Source organism: Lineus longissimus, chromosome 8, assembly GCF_910592395.1.
Source record: "Lineus longissimus chromosome 8, tnLinLong1.2, whole genome shotgun sequence".
In the NCBI taxonomy this organism is placed as follows: Eukaryota; Metazoa; Nemertea; class Pilidiophora; order Heteronemertea; family Lineidae; genus Lineus; species Lineus longissimus.
In genome coordinates this window covers 15,067,148-15,093,184 of record NC_088315.1, presented here as the reverse complement: position 1 = coordinate 15,093,184, position 26,037 = coordinate 15,067,148, and the positions used below count along the sequence as shown (strand labels likewise).

Here is a 26,037-nt window from a genome sequence, read left to right as displayed (position 1 = left end):
AAATATCCCAATCCAAGTTGACAAATAAATAGATAAAACCAATGCTAAATATTCTCAATAACCCAAACAAGATCTCGAAGTATGAATAGAATTTCAAGCCGTCTGTAAAGCCCGCAGCACACCAGCCGCCAACTTCGGAGTTCACTGGCGTTTTTTTGCCGCAAGAGTCCTGAACGCCTGACAAATCCCTAATCTGCTACGAACGGCGTCGGCGAACGCCACTTGCCGCCACTTGCCGCAACTAAACGCCAAATATCTAACATGTTTGATTTTTGACGCGTGTCGCCGCGTTTGAATGCAAGAAGAAGCCAGGGCCCAGTTCCTGAAATAGCGCTCGACTAAGCGTGGCGCTACCCCTAGCACCACGCTAGCCAGTGATAGCTGGCGTGGCGCTAGATAATGGTTCCAGCATCAGCGTTAGGCCCAGCGTTAGGTAGCGCTGGGCTTAGCAGGACTTGGCGCTCGTTGCTAGGGATTTTGATCATGTGACAGGAGGTAGGGTCCCCATCTTTGTAAATTCAAGATGGCAGCCATGGAGGCAAAAAATGATACCAAAAAAGTTAGATTGCCAAATTTTAGTCAAGCTGAGATGGTCACACTGACCCAATACGCAATAGAAGAACTTTCAAGCCTCAGGGCCAAGTTTGGGCCACTCATCACACATGAGATTAAGGTTTCACGACGGGAAGCCATAGCAAATGTTATCAGCTCTCTTGGAGTGGCCCAGAGAAGCTGGGAGAAAGTAAGAGAAAAGTGGAACAAGATGGTTTCTCAGGCGAAGACCTATAATTATGAGAGAAAGAAGCATGCATGAGGCACTGGAGGGGGCCCTGCATTAAAGATCGACCCAATTAAAGAGCGAATAGCAGAGGCTTTTAAAGATGATCCGAGTTTTCAACGAATAACTGGAGGCACTGAAAGTGCCATGCCAGCACCCCCAGCAAAAAGACAGGGTAAGTTTGTCATTCTCAGATTCCATTTCTAAGCAGCCACAACAATCAATTGGCTTGGCCTACAGACAATTTCTACTTATAATTTTGTTTGCATGTTGAATTAAGGCTAGCATATCATAGTTATAGTAGGCACAGCGAGCCAGATTCCATGTTTTATATGTGCGCCTAGCTCGCACACATTTTGCAAATAATCATAAGAAACAACTAGTTTTAAAACAGTGCTGCATGCTCAACAACATCAAAGAAACCCCAGGTGTGTTACCTTATTCGTATCTTGGTTATTTCAAAAACCTAAATGTATCCTTGATTATGGGTGTCTTTTTCAGATTATTCTGAAATGAGCACTTTAATCACAGCAATATCACAGAAATAGTATTTTTTTGCGTTTTTGCGTTGTTACTGTCGTTGAAGAATAAACTTTACTTGAAAAGACTCAAGTAACCGATCCATTGCGAGGGGCCATCTCAATGTTAATCTCCCAATGCTAATTACATTATTATTTTTCCAGACAGAAGAGAGGTGGCCCATTCCCCTAAATCAAGTACTAGTACTGGTATAACATCTGAATTGGCCCTTGAGAAACCAGAATGCAACCTTGAACTGTTTCCAAGTTCATATGGCAAAGCCAAAGGTAAGGCTGTATGCTGTGCCTGTGAGAAACTAATGACTTTTAGCCAAGGGGATAATAAATAATAATAACTGCATGTATTTCGAGTTAAAACATAAATACTTTAATGTAATCCATCACAGATCTATCACAGTTATTTGCTTTCAAAATACATGTGTATGTTTATAAGTCAGTAGGCCTACCTTCTGCCATCTAGCTGCCATCATCATGACTATTTTATGTAAACTTTTCTTTCCAGTTGACACCATCGACAGTGACTATGGGCAAGGATCTCTGTCCCTTTTTCACGCTAATATTAGACCACTGGATGAAATCATAGGTAAGCAAGCAATCGGTTTTATCTTACTACAAGTTATAAATGTCATAAGGGACCATCTCAAAAGTATTTTGAGCCAAGAAGCCTAAAGCGGCTTAGATTTTAGAGCCATTTCATTTACCCAGTACATGAGTGGCCAATTCATCAATACTAGACATCAAGTATATATGTGCATAAACATTGTTTTTGAGGTCAAGCAAGAAGTGCATCAAAGAAAGAAAAGGAGACTGTCACAAAAGAAAGTAAGTTACACGTACCCCCCCCCCCCCCCCCCCATGCACACACACGCACTCCCTCTCCACGGACTCATTTGCAATGCAATGAAGTCTGCGGGCTAATAGGGCCTAAGCCATTTGTTCATTAATTCAAGAATCGTGGTTTTTGCTCTATATAGGAACTAGGTTTTTGGATCCAAAGTAACTTAGTTTTTGAAGTTAAAACCATAAGGGCCCACCTTGCAGCCTTTAGTGTAAACTAAACTATGTTGAGATAGTCCCCTCACTTATTTTGATCAGGCATTTGCAGGATTTAAATCCTTCTTTCAGAAAATGGGACCGCCACTCCAAAGAAGAAGAGCTATGCTGATGTTCTTTCTTTACACATTGATGTCCTGCAGACGACCCTGGAGAATGAAAGGATGAAAGGGGAGAGACTGAAGGATGAGATGGCAGCGGCCAAAGTGAGAAAACTCGCCATGTGAGGAGTTGGAGGCCCTCCAGAAGAAGAAGCTGATACTTGAAATCCAAATATTGCAGCAATCTATTGAGACAGGTGTGACATGCCGGCCACAAAGTGAAATTGACAAGCTTCTGGAGTCAATTTGTACGCGGACCAATGAGCAATGAGGACAATGTACTATGTGTTTTATTAGCAAGTTAGCAGGAATTAAACAGGTTATGATTGTAAACATTGTCTACATGTTTCCTTATTGTCTCTTGCAGCCTAGAAGAAGGTATTGGCCAAGTGGTCTCGTGCCAGGCGCCCATCCTCTGGTCCATCTTAGGGTTCATCATCCATTTCAATGCGAGGGAATCGATCTGCTGGTGGCAACCTTTCATTCCTGTCAATGGCAATGTTGTTTAGGATGGCGCAGGCAATGATAATCCTGCACACTCCATCTGGCTGCATTCGCACTTCTGCATGAAGAACATGAAACCTTCGCTTTAAAACTCCGAATGAATGCTCAACCTTCACTCTTGTCCGTTTGTGGCCCGGTTGTATCTTGTCTGATGTTGATTATGCAGGATGCAAGTAAGGAGTCATCAAGAATGGTCGGCATGCATACCCACTGTCTCCCAAAAGTACTCCATTCTGTCCCAGTGCATTGTAGGTTTCCGTGTATCTGCAGATCTGTGATGTCCTGAATATGAATGCGTCATGGGTGCTGCCAGGCCATCTAGCCACAACATTGGTAAACTTAGAAAAAAAATATTCATTTTTATTTTCCTCAGCTTCAATTGTGATCTTTGAGCTGCCCCCTAGCCCCATATGCTTGATGTTGTTATAGGAGATAGTCTCGCACAACCAGACTCGAGAAATTGATTGGCCTTGCTGCAGAATGTACTTTTAACAATGTAAACACACAACATGGCCGGTCATGTCAAAATTTGAGCATTTGCATCCAATGTTTTTGTTAATTTTGGCAAACCTACATCATATGGATTGGTAAGAATGGGTTTTAGTGATAGCTTTATATAAAATCTACATGGTAAAACATTTAGGCCTATGCTAGGCCTATGAACTTACCCAAGTGGTCACCGATGAAGTGACAATTAATGGAGTGGTAGTGGTTCCTGTTCACATAGGCTGCTTCATAGTCATGGCCATCACCTGGATGTATGTCTGGCAATTGTATTTCAACGTGGGTGCCATCGATTGTACCAACGACTCTTGGAAATCTAGCCTTTTGGTAGAAAGAAGCATCACGGCTGCTTCTGCGTCTGTGGGCCAACGAATAAACTGTTCCTTAAGCTTGTTTAGAGCATTTGTAACACCAAACAGTCCTTGAAGCTCTCGACTTTGACACCCCAAAAGAATCGCCTACTAGCTGCAGGAAGCGAATAGCGAATGGCCATTAAGACTGGAGTCACAGGGGAGAGGCTAGAATTTCTCCGAGTGTCCCTTCCAAGTTGTTCCCAGATTAAATCTGTCATATATAAAATGCTATCAGACCTGAATCTGAACCTTTCAAATAGTTGAATATCATTGTAATAATCCAGAGGGGATTCAAACCTCCTAAATCTGCGAATTGGATGACTTTGTTGGAATAAATTTCCAAAAAGGACCTGGTTGGCAGCCATTTTGGAAATCTGTGGAAGTTAGCGCTCACTAGCAGAACTTAGAGGAGGGTCCTTGGGCTGATAACTTTAGCGTCGATTCGTCACAAGATAGCACCAGCGCTAGGCTTTGGAACCCATCTGGCGCCACGCTAGTCGTAGCGTGGCGCCAGATAGGACATAGCGCCACGCTAAGGCTTAGCGCTGGCCTAACGCCATTTCAGGAACTGGGCCCAGGTGTGCTACGGATGGCCGCCCGACTTGGCGTCAGCGGCGAGGATATGGCCGATCAGCTTGCGTCTCGATTCACATGATTTCAAAATGGCAGCCTAAAGTGGCGGAAAAGACGGTACTGGACGCCGATTCTGGGCAGGTGTGCGCTGACCGAGATCCACTGGCCGCCAACTTTGGCGTCGAGGCGTCAGCTTAACGCTTCTTGTCGCCAAAGTTGGCGGCTAGTGTGCTGCGGGCTTTACAGAGGTGCCACTACAAGATGCAGGTCGGCTTTTAGTGAATCTGCCTGGAAATTTCTTGCGGAAACAAAGTTATCGGTGAAAAGGGGCTACCACATGTTACCTTACATTGTGAATACATTGTGAATATCTTGTGAATATCGATTAAACTTTAATCAATGAATTGCTTGTTACATAATGAAGAGTCCGGATGAGCTGGGCCTAAGTACAAATGATATACGACCAACTAGATATACCATTCTCTGCTGAAAACCGCAATCAATTATCCTTTTCAACTCTAATCGACGCCCTTGAAAATTTCAAGTCCTAGATTTTGTCGAGGCATCAGCCCTTCGTCGGATTGCCTAAATATTTGTAGATTATTTTTTTCTCTGGCACGACTGTTCTCTCTGGCACGACTGTTCGAAATGGATTTCTACCCAAGTCCGCACATGCAAGGCTGGGAAAAATAGTGGTTTTCCATTGTCTATGTTCTGCCGCTGCTCCGCTAGTCACTTTCGATTTGGTTGCAATTGTTCTCCGAATTGTAGATTCGGAACTAGTAATCACAAGCATTGTATCCGTATCCAGCAGTAAACTAGACATACAAAAATCCGAATACGATGATCGGTTTCGTAGCTTTTATTTAACCAGCAAAGATTAAGTGTCGTAAAACACCGGAATAATCAGAAGTGTTCAAAAACCGTTAAAAATACATGAAATCGGTATAACACACATACAACACATTACAAATTAACAGAACTAAATGCGAATCTGAACTGTGGCGGGATCAATTGGTTTTTTGGCCCAATTGACAAGTCACAGAACCATTAACAGAACTAAACTAAACACAACTTTTAACATGTAATTACACATATCAACGGTACACAAGTGTAAACTTAACTGTCAACGTCATTAAAAACATGTTAGATGGGTAGTTTTATAACATGGTGAATCCGAGCAAACAACCTTTTAACAAAATTATAAATCTTTAAGTAAACATCGTCCTCGATCTTAGATTAGAGATATCTGAATTTTCTTGCCTTGCATAAGCCCAGACCAAAAAAAATTGACGACACGATTTTTTTCAAAGGATGGGGCATTCTACGCAGTCATATTGCAATGCGGTAGGCGTCGACTTTGAACTAGAAATGTCAAGAGCAAGAACGAACTTTACATGGTTTCCTGGCACTGGACTGATACTGCATTCCTTGGGGCTCTCCGCCTGCGTGATCGCATCGTGACTAAAATTGCAGCGGCAACAGCTATCACGAGAATCATGGCTCCTCCGCCAATGCTGATCAGAAGAAGATATTTGCGAGGAAGGGCAGCTGGAATAGAAAATGGAACATGTACCAAAGTGAATACGAAAATTGAGCAGCCATCAAGATTAAAAAACACCCGCGAAATAATTGATCATGGAAGATCAGTTTAAGGCAATTTTGACCACATTGGGTAGAAGGAAAACACATTGAACCTGATGAAAATATATTAGGAAGTTGTGAACGAAGTTTAATAAATAAATTCCTGTCGCGCCAATGCCAATTTCCTTCACGAAAGGTTATGCGTTGTATCGGGTATAGTTTACTATCATTTCTACATTTTGGCAATAACATCCCTCAATACCACTCAACATCCAGGAAGGCGACTTTGCAGGATGAAATCAAAATTGATAAGCATTGTATCCCTTACATTCTTTCATATTATGTGGAATGGATACCGCAATAAGCACTGGCAGGATTGTCGGTCTCCCGATTGTTGAATGAAGGTATTTTTTGTTCCTGGAATTGGTCAGCGAACAGAAACCGAAAACTGAGCGTCTTTCGAAAAGGATTAACTTGAGTAAAAAAACACATTCAAAAGCGTTCCAGGGAGAAGTTTGAATGTGGAATAACCATCTGATCCGCTCGGCTCCAATACAGGTGCAAACTGCTCCAGTGTAGTGTTACCATAGCACTGTAAAGTAAGCGGTCGTCTGGTGTTTAAATGATTGTCGGACCGACTGCACAACCCGCAATGATTTCTGTACTTACAGTCAGATTTATCAGTTCTCACGGAAAGACTTCCTCTGGAGTTCGAATCTGCAATAATCTGTACAGGTCCAGTGTAAAGAGCTTCCAATCTAGTCGACCCAGATTGCAGTTCCCGGACTTCACGCTGCAGGATAGTGTCGCCTTCCAATGATGCAATGGCTCTTTTCCTTCTCTCAACACCACCGGAACAGTCAACCTGCAATGCATTATTTCAAAAAAATAAAAGCTTTCACTCGGTTCTATATCAGACGTGAAACATCACGACACACATTACCAATGCACAGTCGATTGGTCGATTTAAATTACAGCTTATTATCATCAAGGCAATTGCTAAATTTACAACAGCGACCCTTGATCCACATTTCAGGGAGTCATAAATCTTCAAAAATAATCGCCGCACCAACGTATGTTACTTGCCATGATGCGCATACGGGAGCCCTGGCAAGTGCAATTGCCGTTGGTTTTCGGAGGGCAAATCTATTCCAGTGCCTTGCGACCAATTACAGCTAGCCATACAAACGCGTGCTATTTTGGAAAAAGGCCGTCTACGTTGATGACCAACCTCTCCATCCGGGCACCAATTGTTTAGCAGTTCAAAACGGCTACCTCAGCCCCTTGTAACACCCCTACGCCACAGGCCGCGTCACCTCCAAAATCTGGGCCGACTTGGTATGTCGGACATCCGACCCGTCTAGCTGGCCATTACGTGTCACTGTTTCTACAAGAGCAACACTAGCATTTCACGTTCCAATGCCCACCACACAATACACCTTCGCAATGTAAACATCCGTCATGCACGTACTCCAGTTTCACCGATCTGAACAGCGACTAATGATTTTGAAATCCGAGCGGAATATACAAAAGAAAAGCTTGTTTTTGGTGGCAGTTTGTCGTTTGCCTAAAAATCTGTGTAGGTATGTGTAGGTATCCACGTTTAGAAACGCGATAATGTAATCGACTGTGCTGATCGATGATGATCAATGACGACATGATTAATTCAATGCTGTCATGGGTTGATTCGATGCAGAAAAGAAACCACAAAACAGGTTTTCTCAGTCGTGAGTCAACAGCCAAAGTCTTCGCGGCATTTTAATCGAGGCTGGAAGATTCGACTTATGTACAAGACGGGAAAAAACCAGTCCCACATTTGATGACGTATTCGACAAAAAATATAAGTATACGTACAAGTTTTGCGTTTCGCATCCCAGACTATAATGAGAATGCAACTGGAGACGAAAAAGGTCATGGAAGCCGAAACTAACCAAGACGAGCAAAACAACTTACCGGGTCACAATCTTCGTCATTCCTGCAAACCTCGACGGCACAGTGAAAGAACACAAATTGCGTATCCTCGAATTGAAGCATTGGGAAGTAACCAGTTCTAGATACCTCTGCATCAGCTGGATCGGGATAGAACGTGTTCTTCGCGTTCAGGTAGGAGTCCACGACTGGGCAACTGAAAGAGAAGAGTTTCCTGAACAATCTTTTTTCTGTAGTTGGTATGTTAGGTTTTACCCATGTATCGAATTCAACAGTGCTGGAACGTCCACCACGTTTCAAAACTCGTAATGTCACACAACTTGCGAAGGTGTAACAGGTAATGTGGTAAAAAGGTATCAACTGGGTCCTTCAGTCACACATTTAGAATTTATCCAAACAAGATGCATACCCTTCATAAAGCAGCAGAATGGACGATGTAGCCGGGTTGGACAATTCTGGTCGGTTTGAGGCAATGCAAACTTCTGGCCTGATGGAGTGGTACACGCTCTTGTCTTCAGTCATCTCTATGATGAGCATTGTTGGCTGGCCTTGTCTGATGCCCTGCACCGTTGCGTCCCGGCCGAATTCATCATGAACATCCATTGTTAAGACAGGGTGCACTTCATCTCCCTCGGACGCCATAGAGGCAAACCTGAAAAGGACAGAAGGTCATTGTAACGTTTGCAGAGCGACGAGTCTTGCTGCCTGTACACAGGCATCACGGGAGAAACAAACTTCGGCATTTCGCAGTTATATTGCAGGATTCTCTAATATATGGCCTCTATGCCGGTAGAATTTAACGTTAGATTACTCACCCGACAACTTCCGTTCCGGTTTCGGTGAACACATGCGAGATAATGTCGTATTGACAGTAAAGATGGACGCTCTCATCCGACATACTCCTTCCGATGGCAGTAGTTTGGAGGACCATCCAGTTGTTGTAACTGATGTGGCGATTCTGCAATATAAAAGAAGCTTGAAGTGATCAACAGGTATCGACACGTATTCGTAAGAGCAGTTTTACAGAAGGGAATTAATAGCGTGTTCGATTTCACGCGCCGCGCTTTGTTAAGCGACGGATCTCCCGTATTGAAGCGCATGCCCAGTATGAATTGAGCCCGCACGCTCACGCACCAGGCTCGAGGAACTCTCGGGTAAAGTAGCGTAAAAAAGAATGACCAGATACCAGACCGGGTGTGCGTCAACTACAAAAACTACTCCCCTTATTAACCATTTTTTATCAATAATCATTTTTTTTTCAAATCCTAACGTCAATTTCTTCCAACACATATTCTTTTTTGTCAAAGAACTGCAGTCTGTTGCAATACCGCACATTTGTGTACATCGCAAAGCTGGCATTTACAAGATCGTCCGCCATTTTCTCAAAAATCGGCCCTTTTATGCAGATGCACGTTAAGGCCCCCAGCTCTACTAATTACCTGTTCGTAAAACATGCCACATCTTAGCCAGTTACGTGGCAGTTTGTATTAAAATTACAAATGTTTATATTGGAATGGTATCTTTGATTTCATGATTATGTGAAGGTCATTACAAGTGCTGTAAACGGACGAGCATGAATAACCTCCGAATTACAAAAAGCTTCTCCTGAACAGTTCACCCGGGAGTTGGGTCTTTTAACGTGAAAGAGAAACGCGACTTTTCCCGATCAACTTGTTTTACCGATCAACTTGTTTTAATGAGGCTAACTTACGACACTGGGATTTATTACTATTTATTTCAGTTGGGGGTCTTTTGTAAGTGGACCAGAAGGGACCCTGGCCTGTTACAATTGGCTAAATTTTGTCCGTCTTAGGAAAGTTTACAATGATTAGCATTGGGAATAAACTGATCACTTGTTACCCAACCACTAAGACTTTTATCGATCGATTTGGCGATACTTTTATGTCTAGGTCTAGGTTGGTAACGAATCCTCAAAAAAGTCTCTTCGACGAAGTGAAATCCAATTGGGCCTGCCATTCTGAAATCTTTGCATGAAGGCAAATGGCATAAACAAATTGGTGCCGCCAACCTATTATGCTCTTCAAAATTTTTCAATCGTGCTGCACAACGACAATGAGCATAATATCTACATGGGCTTAGGTTGCCGATCCAAGACGTTCCTGAAATTGCAAGTCTGGAGTATATTCCATTTGTATCTACACCCGTACACTACCAGATGTATATTTACCACTGCAAATCGATATAGAGCTTAAAGCAATCGGATTAAACACTGGTAAAATCCTATTGCTTTGCAGCATTTTCCTACCGTTGGAAAGGTAACACGGGTATCACAAGCATCAGTCTGGTCGGAAGCAAGGTCGAGGCTCACACACCAGTCACTACTTCCATCGTATTCAAATCGACAAGGATCTTCTCCAAGGTGGCGTTCGATGTAAACGTACGCATCCCCATTGGTTAGTTTGGTTGCCATGCCAGGGAGGCGAGTAGTGTCGTGGGGAGTGTAGCATATGTCCATTCTACTTGCAGTACAGGAAACGGTCACTGAAACAAAAAATTCCAAGTGTGTACTAAGGCTCAGCAGTTAATGACGGAAAGCACGTGGTGACGGAAAGCACGTGGTAATGTGTCAAGTAGATAAGTCCAAGCAATGCACCTTTTTTGGGGTCGTCTTGAAAAAAAGTTTCCTTTCACGTAACCATTGAAACGCTTCATGACCTCGCGTCACTTCCTCCGAATAGAGTGTCTTTAGAATAAGAAAGTGACTTGGTTCTTCTATCTTAAATCAAGCGTGGTTCAATAAACATTTCAATGTAAGCATCGCTGTTGTCGACATATCGGACAGGTAAAGCCTTAATGGCACCCACGATTAAGTGCTCATGTTCAATGAAAGTGTAGATCACAACCATTGATGTAAAAGGCTCCAGTATATTACTAAATGGCCGATTCCAAAAAGAAATTAACAGGAAAAAGATTTCTTAGTGAAAATCTAGTAGGTCACGGGTGTAGCACAATGCTAGATGAGGTTCAAACGCGTTTACCATGGTTTACGTCACAATCAGTGCTGGGATCATTGGGATCTGAGGTACTCCTAGTGGCTGGGCACATACACCCATCACGAACGCCATCATCGTCAATATCATAACATATGCCACCGCGTGACTGGCACCACATGCAGTTACGATCAGTTTCTTTGGCAATTGAGCGATCTGAAAAAAAAGTGCGAAATGAAAAGTGAAATGAAATAGTGCCACAAATTTTAAGTAACCAGCCGATTCAACCAGAGAAGCCTATTCAACCAGAGAAGCCCTTCACACATGTTACACTCATTCACCGAAACAAGTAAATTTCTGCAACAGACTCCCAAAAATAGCAATATTATCACAATTTAGTTGAATTGCAAGATATTAATGCTTTCATAGGCATACAAATTCCGACAGGATATGCACACGTGTGGGCAGTCTGCCAAAACTTTACAGCTAAAAGTTCTGAAAGATATTTTGTGCAGAAGCCGGTGTATCAATCTAAAATTCCTAAGGAAAATGTTTCTAGGACGTGTTCTTACTTCTGATACTGTACATGGTTCTTGAAAGACCACGGCAGTCAACCCTTCGAGCTCTGGAATTTCACGACAATTCAAATGACTCCAAAGTTAATAGGTCGGTTTATTCCATTTCAGGGCAATTGACAGTTGATGGCCTCTACCAGAACCATACCTTATAGGGTCGGACGAGTTTTTTCACCCGAACTATTGTACATATCCATGGCCCAAACATATTTCCATTTGGACTTTTGTAAACTTTTAAGTAAAGAGACTACCACGCACAGTGTACCATGAGAATCGAATTTCTTCGATTATCCGGAACGATTATATGCGCGCCCCTCTATATAATAGAAGAGCTAGGAACGCTACGAATAACCATTGCAATGGATATCATGTGGTTTGGGAAAAAAGCTCGCGGGCCGGACACGTTTTCCAGGGGTTATTTTGTGCATTAGGATGTGCAAAGACTCGAACCTCATGTTTATTGCGCTGGGGATATAACATTGGAAATTGTCCCAGGCCTACAAAATAGTTCATTGTCATTTTGCCAAAGCAGTCTTAGCATGTTGATATTGCTACTTCATGAAAACCGAATTAAGCTGATCGAATTGGCAATATAGAAACTCCGCGCGACAATACTAATCAAGTACAAATATTACTTACAGCATTTCCGTTCGTCTCCAAATAAACTTATGGCGTGATACCCAGGGTCACATTGACAGGTGAAGCGACCATTTAGCGCGCCTGCGTGAAGACAACTGGAGTCTTCTAATTCACAATCCACTGCAGGTGTTCCAGTTGGATCGCAATAGTCGCCAATCAGAGCTAAAAAAGATTTTAATTAAAACTAGCTGTGAATAAATGTCGTTCAGTTTTCTTGCCGTCAATATTATTTCTTCTTACTGTGTAGACGCTTTAACTGGTTGAAGGGTTCCTGTACAACAGGCCTACATTACGTGTAATAAGCATGTGAAACTGCCTCCCGAAGCCGGCTATATAAGTCTCCAACAGGATAAATGTAGTCTACGCCAATTACATGTAGCCAGTTTATGGTACGCCTTCCATTACACGTTCAGCCCTAGTGTTGCGACTCTTAAAAATATCACAGAAATAAGATATTTGAATGCGGTTTTAAGCCGAGAATGGTATATTTAGTTGGTCATAAATCCGTTGTATTTGGATGCACCCAATTCCATCCCTTCATTATGTAACAGATATTTCGAAAAAAAATTCGTTTGGGAATCACTTTGACTAATTAAACCATCAATTGTGTTGAAAGTTAGGGTTTTTATGAATGGGGCCAGACTGAGAACTCCCCTCATGGTCAGCAATACAAAGTTGTCTGAAAAAACAATCGCCTATAGCGAGCTAAAAGTAGTCTTCAAAATAACGGAATTTAGGAGGAATTTTCTAATTAAAGCGAAACAACCTTCGTTGCATCATAGTTCATCCATACATTGTGAAAAAGAACAAAAATAAAAAAGTTAGTTTTTGGACATTTTTAAAATTGCCAGTTACATAATGAAGAGCCCGGATTAGCTAGGCCCAAATACAGATACAACAACAGATACATTACCAAATATACCATTTTCTGCTGAAAACCGCATTCAATTATCTTATGCCATCTGCGATCTTTTCAAAAACCTATGGACATTTATTTTTGTACAGGAGCCCCTCGATCGGCAGCGTCACAGTATTGTCAGTGACAGCAAGTGACAAGTTTGGTTGCGGGTTCAGACCAAATGAGCGAATTATTTCCATGAAAGCTATGCATTTTCTTTTGACACGGCATAATTGTATTAGTATTTGCATCATTGTATTATCGGTGTTGTTTGCCATTGCACTACCGAGACTTAAATAGTTATGGTAGCTTGCGAATACTTTAGAATCATCGGTAGACATCTGCCGAAACTTCGATTATGCTTACTAGCACCCGACAGAACGTAAAATAAAACCTTCCGATTCGAAAACTGCGTACTTCTTTTTTCATCTTTCCTTTTTTCTACTTCGAGTACTAGGTGAATCAATACAGAAATACAGATGATATCTTACCGATGCCAAGGTCACATCCTACAGTTAGGGCCACGCCACTGCTATCCTTAGATGGAGGACAGACACATCCAGTGGGGGAATCGTCATCCTCAATGTCATAACAATGTCCGCCAGTTTGTCTGCACGTTGCGCATGTGGCATGGAAACTTTCAGTATGGCAGAGATCGAGGGACGGTACATAGGTCTTTCCACTGGGACATTCACATGTCTGCGTTATGACGATGCATTCAGAATCTGCAGGAAGGCCCGTTCGACAGAAAGCATCACCACCAGCCGAGGAGTCGCATGGAGTTCCGACTGCGACTGTAAAATAAATTACTATTTGAAAAAACGAGCGTTAAAGGGCTCGAGACGTGCGCGCGTGAAGTGGCATTACGTATTGCTCAAGTATTATATCAATATTTTTAAAACTTTCGAGCCTCGGATACATGGTTGGTAAAGGCATTACACAGATGTTTCTGGCAGTCGGACACAGAACATGTTGCATTCAAATTAACTTTTTTGAAAACCGTCTTCAATATATCGGTTTTGTTAAAATGGCTACCAATTCATGACCTAACAAAAAGGTTTCCAATGACTTGTACAACAGTGCCGGATCATTTCGAACTCTGCAATAGTATATGCATTGTTCAGTGTAAAGCCTTTCAAACCTTGCGATTCTCAGTTGTTCACTTACCTTTAGAGCAATGCGTGGTTCCATCAAGTAAACTTTCAGTTTCGTAGAATCCGGCACTGCAGGCACAGACGTCGCTGGCACACTCTGCATCAGGGTCACTTGTTGCACAAAACGCAGCAGCGTCCGTTTTGCCAGCACAACTACCGCCGAGTGAAGCTGCCATAAAGAAAGTTCATTAGACGTATAATTTATATGCATGCACTCAAACTTGGGGCAAGGTGAATTAACACCTGAATCGCCATGTTCAGAAAAGTTGTGTACGTGTGTATTTAAATGGATCGTTCGATTTTCAGTACTTTATTTGGTCCTGCATGGCACCCCACAGGCAAGTGAAATCTACCAAGCCACGCCAAGTATATTTTATTACAACTGTGTCTACCCGACGACTTTTCAACGTTTGGAAACAATGACCATGACCAAAACGGTCCAAAATGTCATGATCTGCCCATTGTAAAAAAATGGCCGTTATCGTTCATGATGACCATCAGGTCTTCGAAATTCAATTGGCCTTTCCAAGCATGATTTTTTGTTTGGGTGTAAACCAATCAAGTCTGCATATCATGCATCAAATAAATCCATTATTTCTTGGGATTTGAAAAAGAGAAACCCGAAAACTACTTGCCGATATGATTGCCGATATGATTGATCAGATCGGCAGCGACTACATTATACTTGGACATTGTTGGATACTTGCCTTGAACACAGGTCGTATCGCCAGCCTCTCCATAATACAAGCTCGTACATACACACACAGAGCTGTCACATTTCGTGTGATCCATTGGGGAGTCTCCTTCATAGTTGCAAAACGCGTTGGTCGAACAGGCGTCGTCAACAGCTGAAAAAGCCATTACAGTTAGTTACACACAGGCTGCTTGCATCGTTTTTGCCCCTTACTTCACGCATAGCCCAATAAACTGTCGACTGTCTACAAACTCCGCACGTACCAATGCCCAAATTCCTATTGATCCGACGTCTTATTAAAGGGTCATCTGGCACATCAACCCCCCCTACAAGACTTCTTTAAAGGGCGTCGATAGGCCTAAACCGTTAAGGGCAATTAGACGTGATATTTGCTTGGCCAAATACAACTTTCAGGCGCAAAATATTCGCTTTTTTGAGATTCGGAACTATCGGGAAAAATCTATCCTACTTTTAGGATTAATTTCGAGGAACTTTCAGAGCCATTCAAAAGGAATTCGGGAAAATCTTGTCCAGTAACAACATATACGACTCGGCTGGACTAGCCGCCATTTGACTCACCGATGCCCGAAGTTGCGCCGGTGGTACACAGCATGGCAGCGCAGACGATCACAGCCAGTAACAGCATTTCACTGAAACAGAAAACATGCAAAATTCAAAAAAGGAGGCAAGATTCAAACGGGAGCCAAAATAAACCAACAAAAAATAAATCACTTTCAAAAGTACCCACAGAAATGCAATGAAAATTTGACGACAATCACTATAGATCCCAGGATTAATCATTAATTAACTTAAATTAAAAGATGCCGCTATTAAATGAAATTTATTCCTTTGCAAATTCCGATTATGCTTTCAAATCTATGGAACAAACCAAAACTGGCATGCCCAACACGAATTATCTGGATGATGACCGTAAACCAAAACTGGCATGCCCAACACGAATTATCTGGATGATGACAGTTTTACGGTGGGACGGGAATGTCGTTCCCACTTCATGCATGGGCATTTTGGGCAAATAAAATCGCTTTCGAGCGGAGTTAAAGTGTCTGCACTTACCAATGTGCGAAAAAAAGCAATATTTCACCCCAAAATATATACATACCTCCTATGCTCTCCGCTCGAGAGCATCGGGGTACTGAAGCACAAGTCAAATGCAAGAGGATAAATGATTGGCAATATTCTTTCCTTAAGACGGCAGAAAAATACTGAAAACATTCAGATGCGCCTCAAATTTGCTTCAAATCTGCCTAGAATTTTTTACCTTAACTGGAGATTTATCCAAGCGCAAAAATTATTACCCAGTCCTTGCCAAAAAAGCCATCAACTATAGTGGTTATATCTTGACTGGCATATTCCGGCCTAAAACCAAAGATTGGGGGAGGGGGGGGGGGAGGTGTAAATATCATTAAAAACAAAAAATAACCATACGTTATAGTATAAAAACGCGTAATAGGTCAAAAGCAAAATCACTCATTTGTCAGGTGCCGCTTCTCATGGAAGTAAATCTAGATGGCCAAGGGTTTGGAATCTGCAGCGACATTGGTTCATATTTTGCCGAGGAGGAATGATGCCTACAATTTCTTTCTTGCATTGTTTTTGCACTTCAACACACCAATGGTCCGAAGCAAAGACCATGAGAGGCATGCGAGCACATCTTGGGGCGTAAATTTGCTTTGGAGAATCATACATATCAATTACAAACATGCCAGCGCTGTACACATTCTTCAAGTGGGTTAAAGATACGGGAGAAAACTATTATTGTCAAAAATATTGCCAAAATGGGACCTCCTTTGATTGCAAAAATACGAAATAAATAAATCTTAACCGCAGTAGTCTTCCTTGGTCTGATGAGGTATACGCCCAGACGCTAGAGCACAGATTTCCGTAATGATGAAGAACCGAGTCCACGGCGCCTTTTATACAAACTTTTCCCCTTTATGATGACGTAATTCAGCCGCAAATACGTCAACTAATCACAGCAAGATCCATTCCGAACAACCAATCGCAGTCGCCCCGCACGCTTATCCCTGCTAATCTATTTCAGTCTGTGCTGATGTCCAGACAAAATGATTTGATGTAATCAGGCAAAATGGTATTCAGTCGTGCTTTTCATGTCTGGCACTACGAGTTGACTTGGCAAGTCTGTTTTCTAAAAAACCAACGGGCCTGGGTGTGCTCTCGCAGTTTTTACTAATTTGTAAGTTATTTAACTGTATTTTAACAAGCCCGTTGCCTTCGAGGGTCGCAGCTGATGAGGCTGATGATTGCTGAGGAGAGATGAAAGGGGTAAAACACCAAGGCAAATAATCCCATCACGTGGTTGAAACTTGGAAGGGGAATCCCCAACAATGCAATGCAAAGCTTGTTAGACTGAAAAAATTTGTGCTCTAGATTTCTGCCCTAGTTTACTGTAGACTGCCAAGGCTCATGCACGGTCACAATGTACACTGTGATATAAAGGAAAACTTCAAAAAGCCTCTAAGATTTCGTATAGAAACACTTCATTCCCTCTCAAACTGAGTTATTCGCATCAACACTATACACTGTGATATTTAAACGTTTACAAGTCGAAAACCTAAAACATTATTAAAAAGAAGAATGTAACTGATATCAGATGTGAGGTCCGTAACAAAGAAATCAAACTGGCTTTTAGGTTGGGAATAGGTACTACCATTTAGGCTAGAACCTGAAATCCAAAATCAATTAGAACTCCGTCAAAATGAAGTGAATGCCCATTTAAAACCTAGAAGGCGGTTCTCTAGAAAAGGGTTCTCTTTGTTTTGAAAGGGATTTAATTGCTTTTAGACTTCAAGTTCTAGCAAAAATGGTGGTACGTATGGTCAACCCTTAAGTTATCTTCCTAATCATGAGATACATGTTTGTTTTTTTATGAACAGAATAAGCACACCTGCTTGTTTTTGCTCGGCCGAACTCCTAGACAATGCTTGAAAAAGGTTCATAGAAATCGACTCTTATCATACTGGTTGAATTTTAAAAAAACCTTATCAATGCGTGAATAAGGGTCATTGCTAGGGAAAGCCAGTATTTTTAAGAAAAAAATCACTAGTAGTTTATGAGTAAATGGTGATTTTAGTTACAGTTTTTTCAATTTCTTCCTTGGCAAAACTACCGTCTTTGCTGTGAGGTTTTGTCCCCAACTTACACTATCTTACACAATTCTGGTAGGCCTAGTTAGCTATATAAGTGGCATAAAGCTTTGCAAACCATCGATGAATGGAAAAGTCATGTAATATGAATAACATGTCATTTCACCAAGCTCTTACATCGCTGTTTCTGGCCGTGCTGGCTGTCACCATAATTTAGGATAATGTAATCAAATGCCTGGAAAGACCATAGATTTTTGTCATATGCGTAGCGTACAAGTTTGTAGGCCAATGCGCACGGCTGTACATTAGCCTGCAGTGCAAGGTTGGTTCAAAACTGGTTCCTTTTAAAACCTCATGATTAAGGGCTGGCCATAGGCACCACTAATTTGGCTAGAATTTAAAATCCTAAAGCAAATAGAACTCTTTCCAAACGAAGTCGATGCCAATTTCAAGGTTGGGAGCCTCTGCTTTGTTTTTCAGACAGCATCCTCCTAGGTTAAAAATGGAAATTTACTTCATTCTGAATAACTTGATTTGATACGGTTGACCACACCCTACTTTTGGATCGACTACGAAATAGGATTGGATTGACTGAATCTGCATTCGATTGGTTTAAATCCTACCTTGAGGACAGACAGCTCTCGGTGACAATCTGTGGTGTTTTTTCTGATCGTGTTTCATTGGAATTTGGCGTTCCACAAGGTTCAGTTCTCGGCCCGGTCCTATTTACAATCTACACAATTCCTCTAGGCGACGTGATGCACAGGTGCAGTATTCCGTATCAGCTGTTTGCTGATGACAATCAGCTGTTGAAGTCGGCTCGCCGTGGTGACGAGTCCCAATGTACAGCGTTGGTTACAAGCATGGAGGATGGTATTAGGAATAATAAAACGTGGCTTTCAAAAAACATGCTTGCCCTTAATGCGCCAAAGACCGACATGGCTAACTTTGTCAGCGCCAGGGGATCGGGCTCTATACCGGGGATCAACATTGACGGTGTCTGGATTCAGTGTTCCAAGTGTGTTAAGGATTTGGGGGCATGGTTGGAAGGGGACATGAGCATGCGCATGCAGGTTAAAATGACTTGCAAAGCCGCCGTCGCCAGTCTTTATAAGATCGGCCGCATTAGGAAATTCTTGGACAAACGCAGTGCTTCCAGCTCAAATAAAAACGAAACGTGCAAACTATTGGTGATAGGTCGAATCAAAAACCTGGAGGATATATGATGGACCCTTGCTAGAAGTAGCAACATTCTGATATTAATGTGAAATGTATCCTCAAACAATATACTATTACTGAGCCATCGGCAAATGCAAGGTTGATTTCATCTAATTATAAGTGGTTAGAAATCAGCATTCCACACTGAGCAATGGATTTTCAATGGGTAATATGTTAGATTAAATCACTGTTCAACATGGTAAGGGTTCGCCATGACTAGAAATAGCATAAATCGTGTTGGAAAAATTCATCCTTTCGCGGGTTCAAAAGGACACCATTCTTGCGCAAAGGTATGTCCTGCTGTAAGGTTAACAATTGAATTAATCAGGGTTTGTAGCTATAAGACGGCTTTGATGGAAGAGGTTTGAGGTTGAAATTGAAGTTCCATAAACCAAAAACTGTGACAGCTTAATTGGTTTATATTGGCCATCTATTGTACGCACAGAGTGAAATGTACTGATTTGAATAGGCAGAGGGCTGGCTAGTTTAACCCACTAACCGTCAATCGTAAGAATTTGAAGATTTTATAAATAATAATCATAGACACTTACCCTTTCAGCAGAGTCGAAGGTTTTTTGAGATCAGCTGGACAGTTGGGAACTGCTACACTAACAGTAGCATCAAGTGCCGTGGTTTGGAAGACATCAGACACAGTTGGTGCCTCTAGGGCGTAGGGAGGTTCTATAAAGAAGATTTTATAAAAAATGGGTTTCTATGTTCCAGCAAACAACCTTTGGACACTACAAGTGATGAATAGAATATTGTAAAATCATGACCTTTTTATTAGGTGTGTGATTGATGTGGTCATTGACAGCTTCTTTTATGGCATCTGACTAGACTAGATGTCACAGGACCACGAAACCCTGGCCATAAGTATCAAAGAGGAAAATCAACTATCGTTTGCCATCAAGACCATTGCTCACAGTGCTCCTTAACTTGCAGAAAGTTAAAATTGCATGGATGAGCCCTGACCCATGCCTGGTTCACTGCTGCATCCCTCTCCCTCCATGTTTGGTCACCAATTTTACTCACTGTGCCATTTCACCAGGCCCTACCTCTGAATTTTAAAGCCATTCTTTTGTTGCCATGGTAACAGATCATCAAAGTTTACAAAAAGTGGAATTTCTCAAAATTTTCCCAACGATTTATTTTTTTTCATTCTTTCAGTTCCGTAAACTACATGAAATACTTAGTAGGCTACAATATGGCACTGGTTTCATTTCAATGCAATTTTTTAACCTTTCTGCAAGTTAAAAGGAACACTGTGTGCTGTCAGTGGAGTGGCATTTCAAAGAATGATACAACTTTACTTAACTTAGGACTCATCAAGGGGCCTCATTTGAGGAAATATCCAGAAAACAAGGTCTGTGAAATTTCTAGGTCAGTAAATAACTTGAGTACAAATAATCCCCTTTTGTCTGATACATAGCTGGTTTGTTAAATCAAGCGTGTTATGGCTGTGGGATCTATCATGTCCCAAGTGTCTGTTGGAAGCACTTTCAGGGCGTTTGCATTTCTTACAACTACTGGTGATCTGGTTTTGTTCATGCTGATATCAAGGGAGTACACGTATGTTTCCCAGGTGGCCGCAGAAAAGGTTTGAAAAGGGTTTCAAATGAGGGAAAGAAAATAAGCCCTATTTTAAATAGAAAAACGACGACATTGGAAAAAACATATATCTGATGTCATTTGACATGTATTCATGTTATTCTTGCCATTTGAAAACAAGATGCAAGATGAAGATGAGCGTACTTATGGCGCAAAATGCACAAATAATTTCACCTTTTCACAGGAGAAATTCTGAAAATCATGCTTTTTTTCACCAGGTTTTACAATTAAACAGTGTTACGTACTGTGCTTGACCTCCATGAGAAAGGGGCTGTTTTGAGAACTAGCTATTGAGGGTGGCCTGACTACCTGCTAAAGCATCAAGCCTCCCCAGGGATGAAGTCTGGCTAACCTTGACCTCAAATAGTCAAAAATTTACCTTTCAATCGAATGCACCAGATTTCAAATCAATCAGACCAATATCATGAGAGATCAGAGCAAAAATGTGCAGTAAGGTCAAGTCTCTACCCCGTGTTACCGGGTAATGGAACTGTAAGGGGTATTATAATGACATCTTCTACAAGTCAGTTTATTGGCAACTGGCTTCTTAATTGTGGTTCTTTAGAATGAACACCTACCTGGAGAAATGTTGTTGCTTTTTTCAACAGCACTGACCAACTCGGAGATTGCAATAGGCTGTGATGGTACATGTTGCTCCGAATCATTCGACTGAGACACTTGTGCATTTTTGTTAGCCAAAGGGTTGGTGGCAGGTTGTGCAGAACTGGAAAAAAATAGCAGGATATAGTCCATTGAAGGACGGTTTTCCAAAACCGGGCAGTTGTGGCATATTTTTGCTCACTTTCAGTTTGAGCACCTGGGGCTGGTCAAAAATGACAAAAAAAACCCAAATGATTGGTCCAGGGACCATGTGCTCACCTCGGGTAATGTTAATGCATATCATTTGCGGTGGATGTACATGCCACATGGAAATTGGTAGACATTGGCACTGCCTTTGGCTTATGTTTACATCGAGTGTAGGCCTGCAGTGTACATGTTTTGGGTGGGTTGTTTTGGGTAGCTGCCTTGCGAATAGTAGTAGAAGTTCGTTTGGAGTGCTTGAACAGGCCGTGTGGCGGGACTATTTTGGGTTAGGTTTGTCAAGAACATTATTTCAGATATGGATACGGCAGGGGATTATTTAAGGTTAGGGATGAATTCAAACTTTTTAAAACGGTAAGATAATGGCCTATTTATATGCAGGTGTTTCCTCTCGAATATTGCGCATCATTCTGTTGCGCTACGAAATGATACATTGTATAAGTTTTGGACGTTCTGACGCGAATTCGCTACGGAAATCGTTTTGCGCTAAACGATTTTTTGGCTGCGATTTTGGGGTAGTTGTAAAACAAGAAACACAGAAACGAAACAGAAACACAGAAACACAGAAACGAAACGCAGAAACACAGAAACGAAAAGCAGAAACCAGTCTTGTGTCGAATTCTGGTCTGCAGACTCCATCTTGTTGCCATGGTTGTGGCCGCGAACGCGGGTGTAACTAAAACTGGCTTCAGTCGGAATGGAAGGAGGAATGCTCATTTCCCAATACCCCTTTTAGCCTCATCAACGTGTGCGCAGATTGGCAGCATCCGGCCTTGATCGGGCCGTTTTGACTGGACACCATCGACATATCGTGGTGCAAGCACATGGAGCATCCCCAACATGTCCGAGGAGGGGTTTTCATTCTCGCCGGAGAAATCTCCCAATTTCTACCGGAATTTCTATTTGCAGAATAGAGGAACTAATAGGTAAATCTGACGTGAAAATTGTCAACAAGTGATATTGTGTCTTGATTCTCCTACATGCTCTTTTTTAGCTATAGGCCTACAAGTAATAAGTTCAACACTGGCACTGCAGCAGCTGCACGCTGTGCAGCACAGCGTGTTGCTACATGCAACGTTAGGCCCTGGTCTATGCATTGCAGCATGTACGCAGCGCATGTTTTTGTGTGGGCTGTGTGACTCAAATCAGGGTATCACTAGCTGCTGAGTGTAGCAACCTGTGCCATTGGGGGGAGGGCCATTTGACTGACAGCAGAAGACCACTTATTGCAAATCTTTTGTAGGCCTACCCATTTAGGCAAAGCCTACACACCGGACTGACTGGTTGTATGATGTGATTGATAAGCCTTGAAATTGAACGTCCAACGTGTTTTTCAGGATTTGATTTACTCGGTATGATGGTTATGGGAGGGCCCGTTCAATTTTATCGTGGTCCGATAAAAATAGACATCCAGTTGTAGTGCCGTAGTGCGTTTATTATGCGTACGAATTTGCTGAAACTTGGTAGGCCTATTAAAGTCAATATTAGAGAGGTTCTGAGCTCTGGTCCGGTCAGGATAATCCAAGGCACGGATTGAAGATTTATTTAATTGACAATGGAGGTCCACTTGAAAATTCTATACAAAATTGCATTTGGATTATGAATCTGCGTATTCTGGCCGGCTATATCTTCACCCCTTATCAATGTAACCCTTCTCCTATTTTTGTTGTTACACTTACAGAGATGCAGTGGCTGAATCAGCATTGCCTAAGAGGAGACGACTGGAGACTGGATCACATCGCAACCCCATTAATATTGACGAGTAAGTCTATGCACTAAAACTGGCACCATTTAACCTTGAAAACTATTTGGATTAAGAGCGGCTGTACAGCTGCACTATTGACTAAACTCCATATTTTATTTGATTGGTGTTGATTCTGAAAGAAAAAAAATTAACTTTGCTCAAGTCAGTGTTGAATAGACATTGAAAAGTGTCAGGTATTAGGATGTGATTGCCTCTTTGATACAGAGACTAAGATAAGCAGCACATTTTGAATTGTCCACTGTTTTGAAAACAGCTTACTGAAAAGAACAACTTTTTTTCAAATCAAAATACCGCTTTCATTACATACAAGCTTACATGTCATTCAATTTTAACTTTTTCTTGTAGTGACAGTGACCCAAACGAGATCCTCGAACCTTCAGACATGGACAGCGGGCCAACAAAGCGATTGTCCTTCAACAGGTAGGTGTCCTTGCTGTGTGTTCTCCTGACTTTTATCACCTTCATTCAAGAATATATTTTGTCTGCTAGTGCTAGGCCAGTTGGTAGTTCAATATAGCAAGAACTGATAAGCAAACTTCATATGATTTTTACTTTTATTTGCAGTGACAGTGACCCAAACGACACATTCGAACTTCCAGAACTGGACAGCGGGCCAACAAAGGGATTGTCCTTCAACAGGTAGGTGTCCTTGCTGTGTGTTCTCCTGACTTTTATCACCTTCATTCAAGAATATATTTTGTCTGCTAGTGCTAGGCCAGTTGGTCGTCGAAACATTTTTAAATTAATAAGTAAATTTTGAACTGCTCTTCAGTGCATGCACAAGTCCGTGTGTATGTGTCTGTTTCAGGTCAAAAGAGCGCCCTCTATATGATTTTTACTCTTTCTTGCAGTGACAGGGACCCCAAAGACCGCATTAAACTTCAATACCTTGCCAACAGGCCAACAAAGATATCGTCCTTCAACAGGTAGGTGTCCTTGCTGTGTGTTCTCTCTAGGCCTGGCCAGACTTTATCACCTTCATTCAAGAATGCTTTGTCCGCTTGGCCAGTTGGTAGTTCAATATAGCAAGAACTGATAAGCAAACTTCATATGATTTTTACTTTTATTTGCAGTGACAGTGACCCAAACGACACATTCGAACTTCCAGAACTGGACAGCGGGCCAACAAAGGGATTGTCCTTCAACAGGTAGGTGTCCTTGCTGTGTGTTCTCCTGACTTTTATCACCTTCATTCAAGAATGCTTTGTCTGCTAGGCCAGTTGGTTGTTGAAAAACAAGAATTGATTAGCACATTTTGAATTGCTCTTCAGTGCATGCATTGTGTGAGAAACAGAAAAGAAAAATATTTCCATATGTGTCTGTTTTAAGTCAAAAGAGCACCCTCAGTTTATGATTTTTACTCTTTGTTGCAGTGACAGTGAGCCCAAAGACCCCATTAAACTTCAAGATCTTGGCAGCCAGTCAACAAGGCGATTGTCCTACAACAGGTAAGCGTCCCCATGTGTTCTTTTGGCCTCAGTGGTCTTTGCAGCACCTTCATACTTCATATGGTGCTGCCACCTGGCCTGACACTAGACGCACTAAATGAAAGGAAATCGTGGCACAATGCCAATAAGAATCACTCAACCAGAAACCTATATCGGTTTTACGTTACTCACAGAACGATGATGTCAATCTCCCATACATCCCCAGTGTCATATTTATACTTGCCTGCAAGTGCATTTTAACATAAAGAATGTGGTTGGCTGAACAGCCCTGGTGGTATGCATCAATTCCAATCGGGCCGGGCCCTGACCTGACTAGAGCTAAAGACAGGATGTGACATGTCCAAGACAGTAGGCAACAGGATATTGCATGCCATAAAGCATGCAACAAACAGTGCATGCTTTATGGCATGCACTGTTTGTTGTGGTGTGCTTTCCCAGGAATGAAAGAAAACATAAAGTGTGACGCGCAAAAAAAGAAAAGTGAAATTGCATTATGTGACAGCAGCCTTAAACATAATGGATGTGTTGGCTTTGCTGAGTAAATATTGACAGTTCTGCTCTTCTTCCAGGTCCACAGACTTTGAATTTGTCCAGAAGAATACAACTGCTTCGGCTGCTGCAGGTACAAAAACTACAACTAGTTTGGCTGCTGCAGGTACGAGTTCGCCTGGCATCAAGTATTATGATGGAGATAAAACCATGCCAATTGTCTCAGAAGTAAAAACTGGTCTAACTGCCAAAGAACTCTTTTGCCTTCTTCTACATGATCCATTGGATGGTATTGTTAGTGTAAAAAAACCGATTGGAGTTAGAAAGAATGCTGTGTTCTTGATAGATCTGCAGTCTGTCAAATATAAATCGTTATTTGCTGATGATAATGGGGCTTGGCTAACCAGCATGCCAAGGAGAAAATTCTGGGTGGATGTCAGCGATGGAGAAGTAGTAGGTGTCTCTTCCGCGGCAGCAGCAGATGTTCGTGGTAAGAGACAGTACACACTATTGCGCCAGTATGGCATTCACAAGGGCACAAAAGAGAAGTTGGGTCGAAGATTCTCTCGGATAATTACTACTCTTTTAGACGATAATAACAATGCGGGCAGATATGCAGTCGTGCAGTACTTTCATGAAGGCGACAGCAGTGAAGTGTACCTACCATGCCATGGTAACGCTGTGAAGGTGAAGGGTGCATATCACCGAACTGATCCAACTACGATTGAGTCCA

General features: G+C 42.0%; 1 protein-coding gene and 1 long non-coding RNA gene across 2 annotated transcripts; one reads left to right on the top strand and one right to left on the bottom strand.

Annotated features, from left to right (window-relative positions):
- The first annotated feature begins 1,536 nt into the window (after positions 1-1,536).
- Positions 1,537-2,106, top strand: LOC135492591 (uncharacterized). The gene is made up of 3 exons (XR_010448095.1): positions 1,537-1,584; positions 1,820-1,900; positions 2,089-2,106. It is a non-coding gene; the product is annotated as an uncharacterized LOC135492591 (long non-coding RNA).
- Positions 2,107-5,252: 3,146 nt separating this feature from the next.
- LOC135492957 (uncharacterized) lies at positions 5,253-21,776 on the bottom strand. Its single transcript, XM_064779705.1, has 15 exons — positions 21,751-21,776; positions 21,359-21,504; positions 19,724-19,853; positions 15,409-15,479; positions 14,843-14,983; positions 14,149-14,304; positions 13,473-13,775; positions 12,084-12,245; positions 10,918-11,085; positions 10,185-10,420; positions 8,734-8,876; positions 8,328-8,570; positions 7,943-8,114; positions 6,659-6,854; positions 5,253-5,956 (listed from the first exon to the last, which is right to left on the bottom strand). The coding sequence occupies exons 1-15, from the start codon at positions 21,774-21,776 to the stop codon at positions 5,799-5,801; spliced, it is 2,451 nt and encodes an 816-aa protein (XP_064635775.1). The 3' UTR covers positions 5,253-5,798.
- Positions 21,777-26,037: the final 4,261 nt, after the last annotated feature.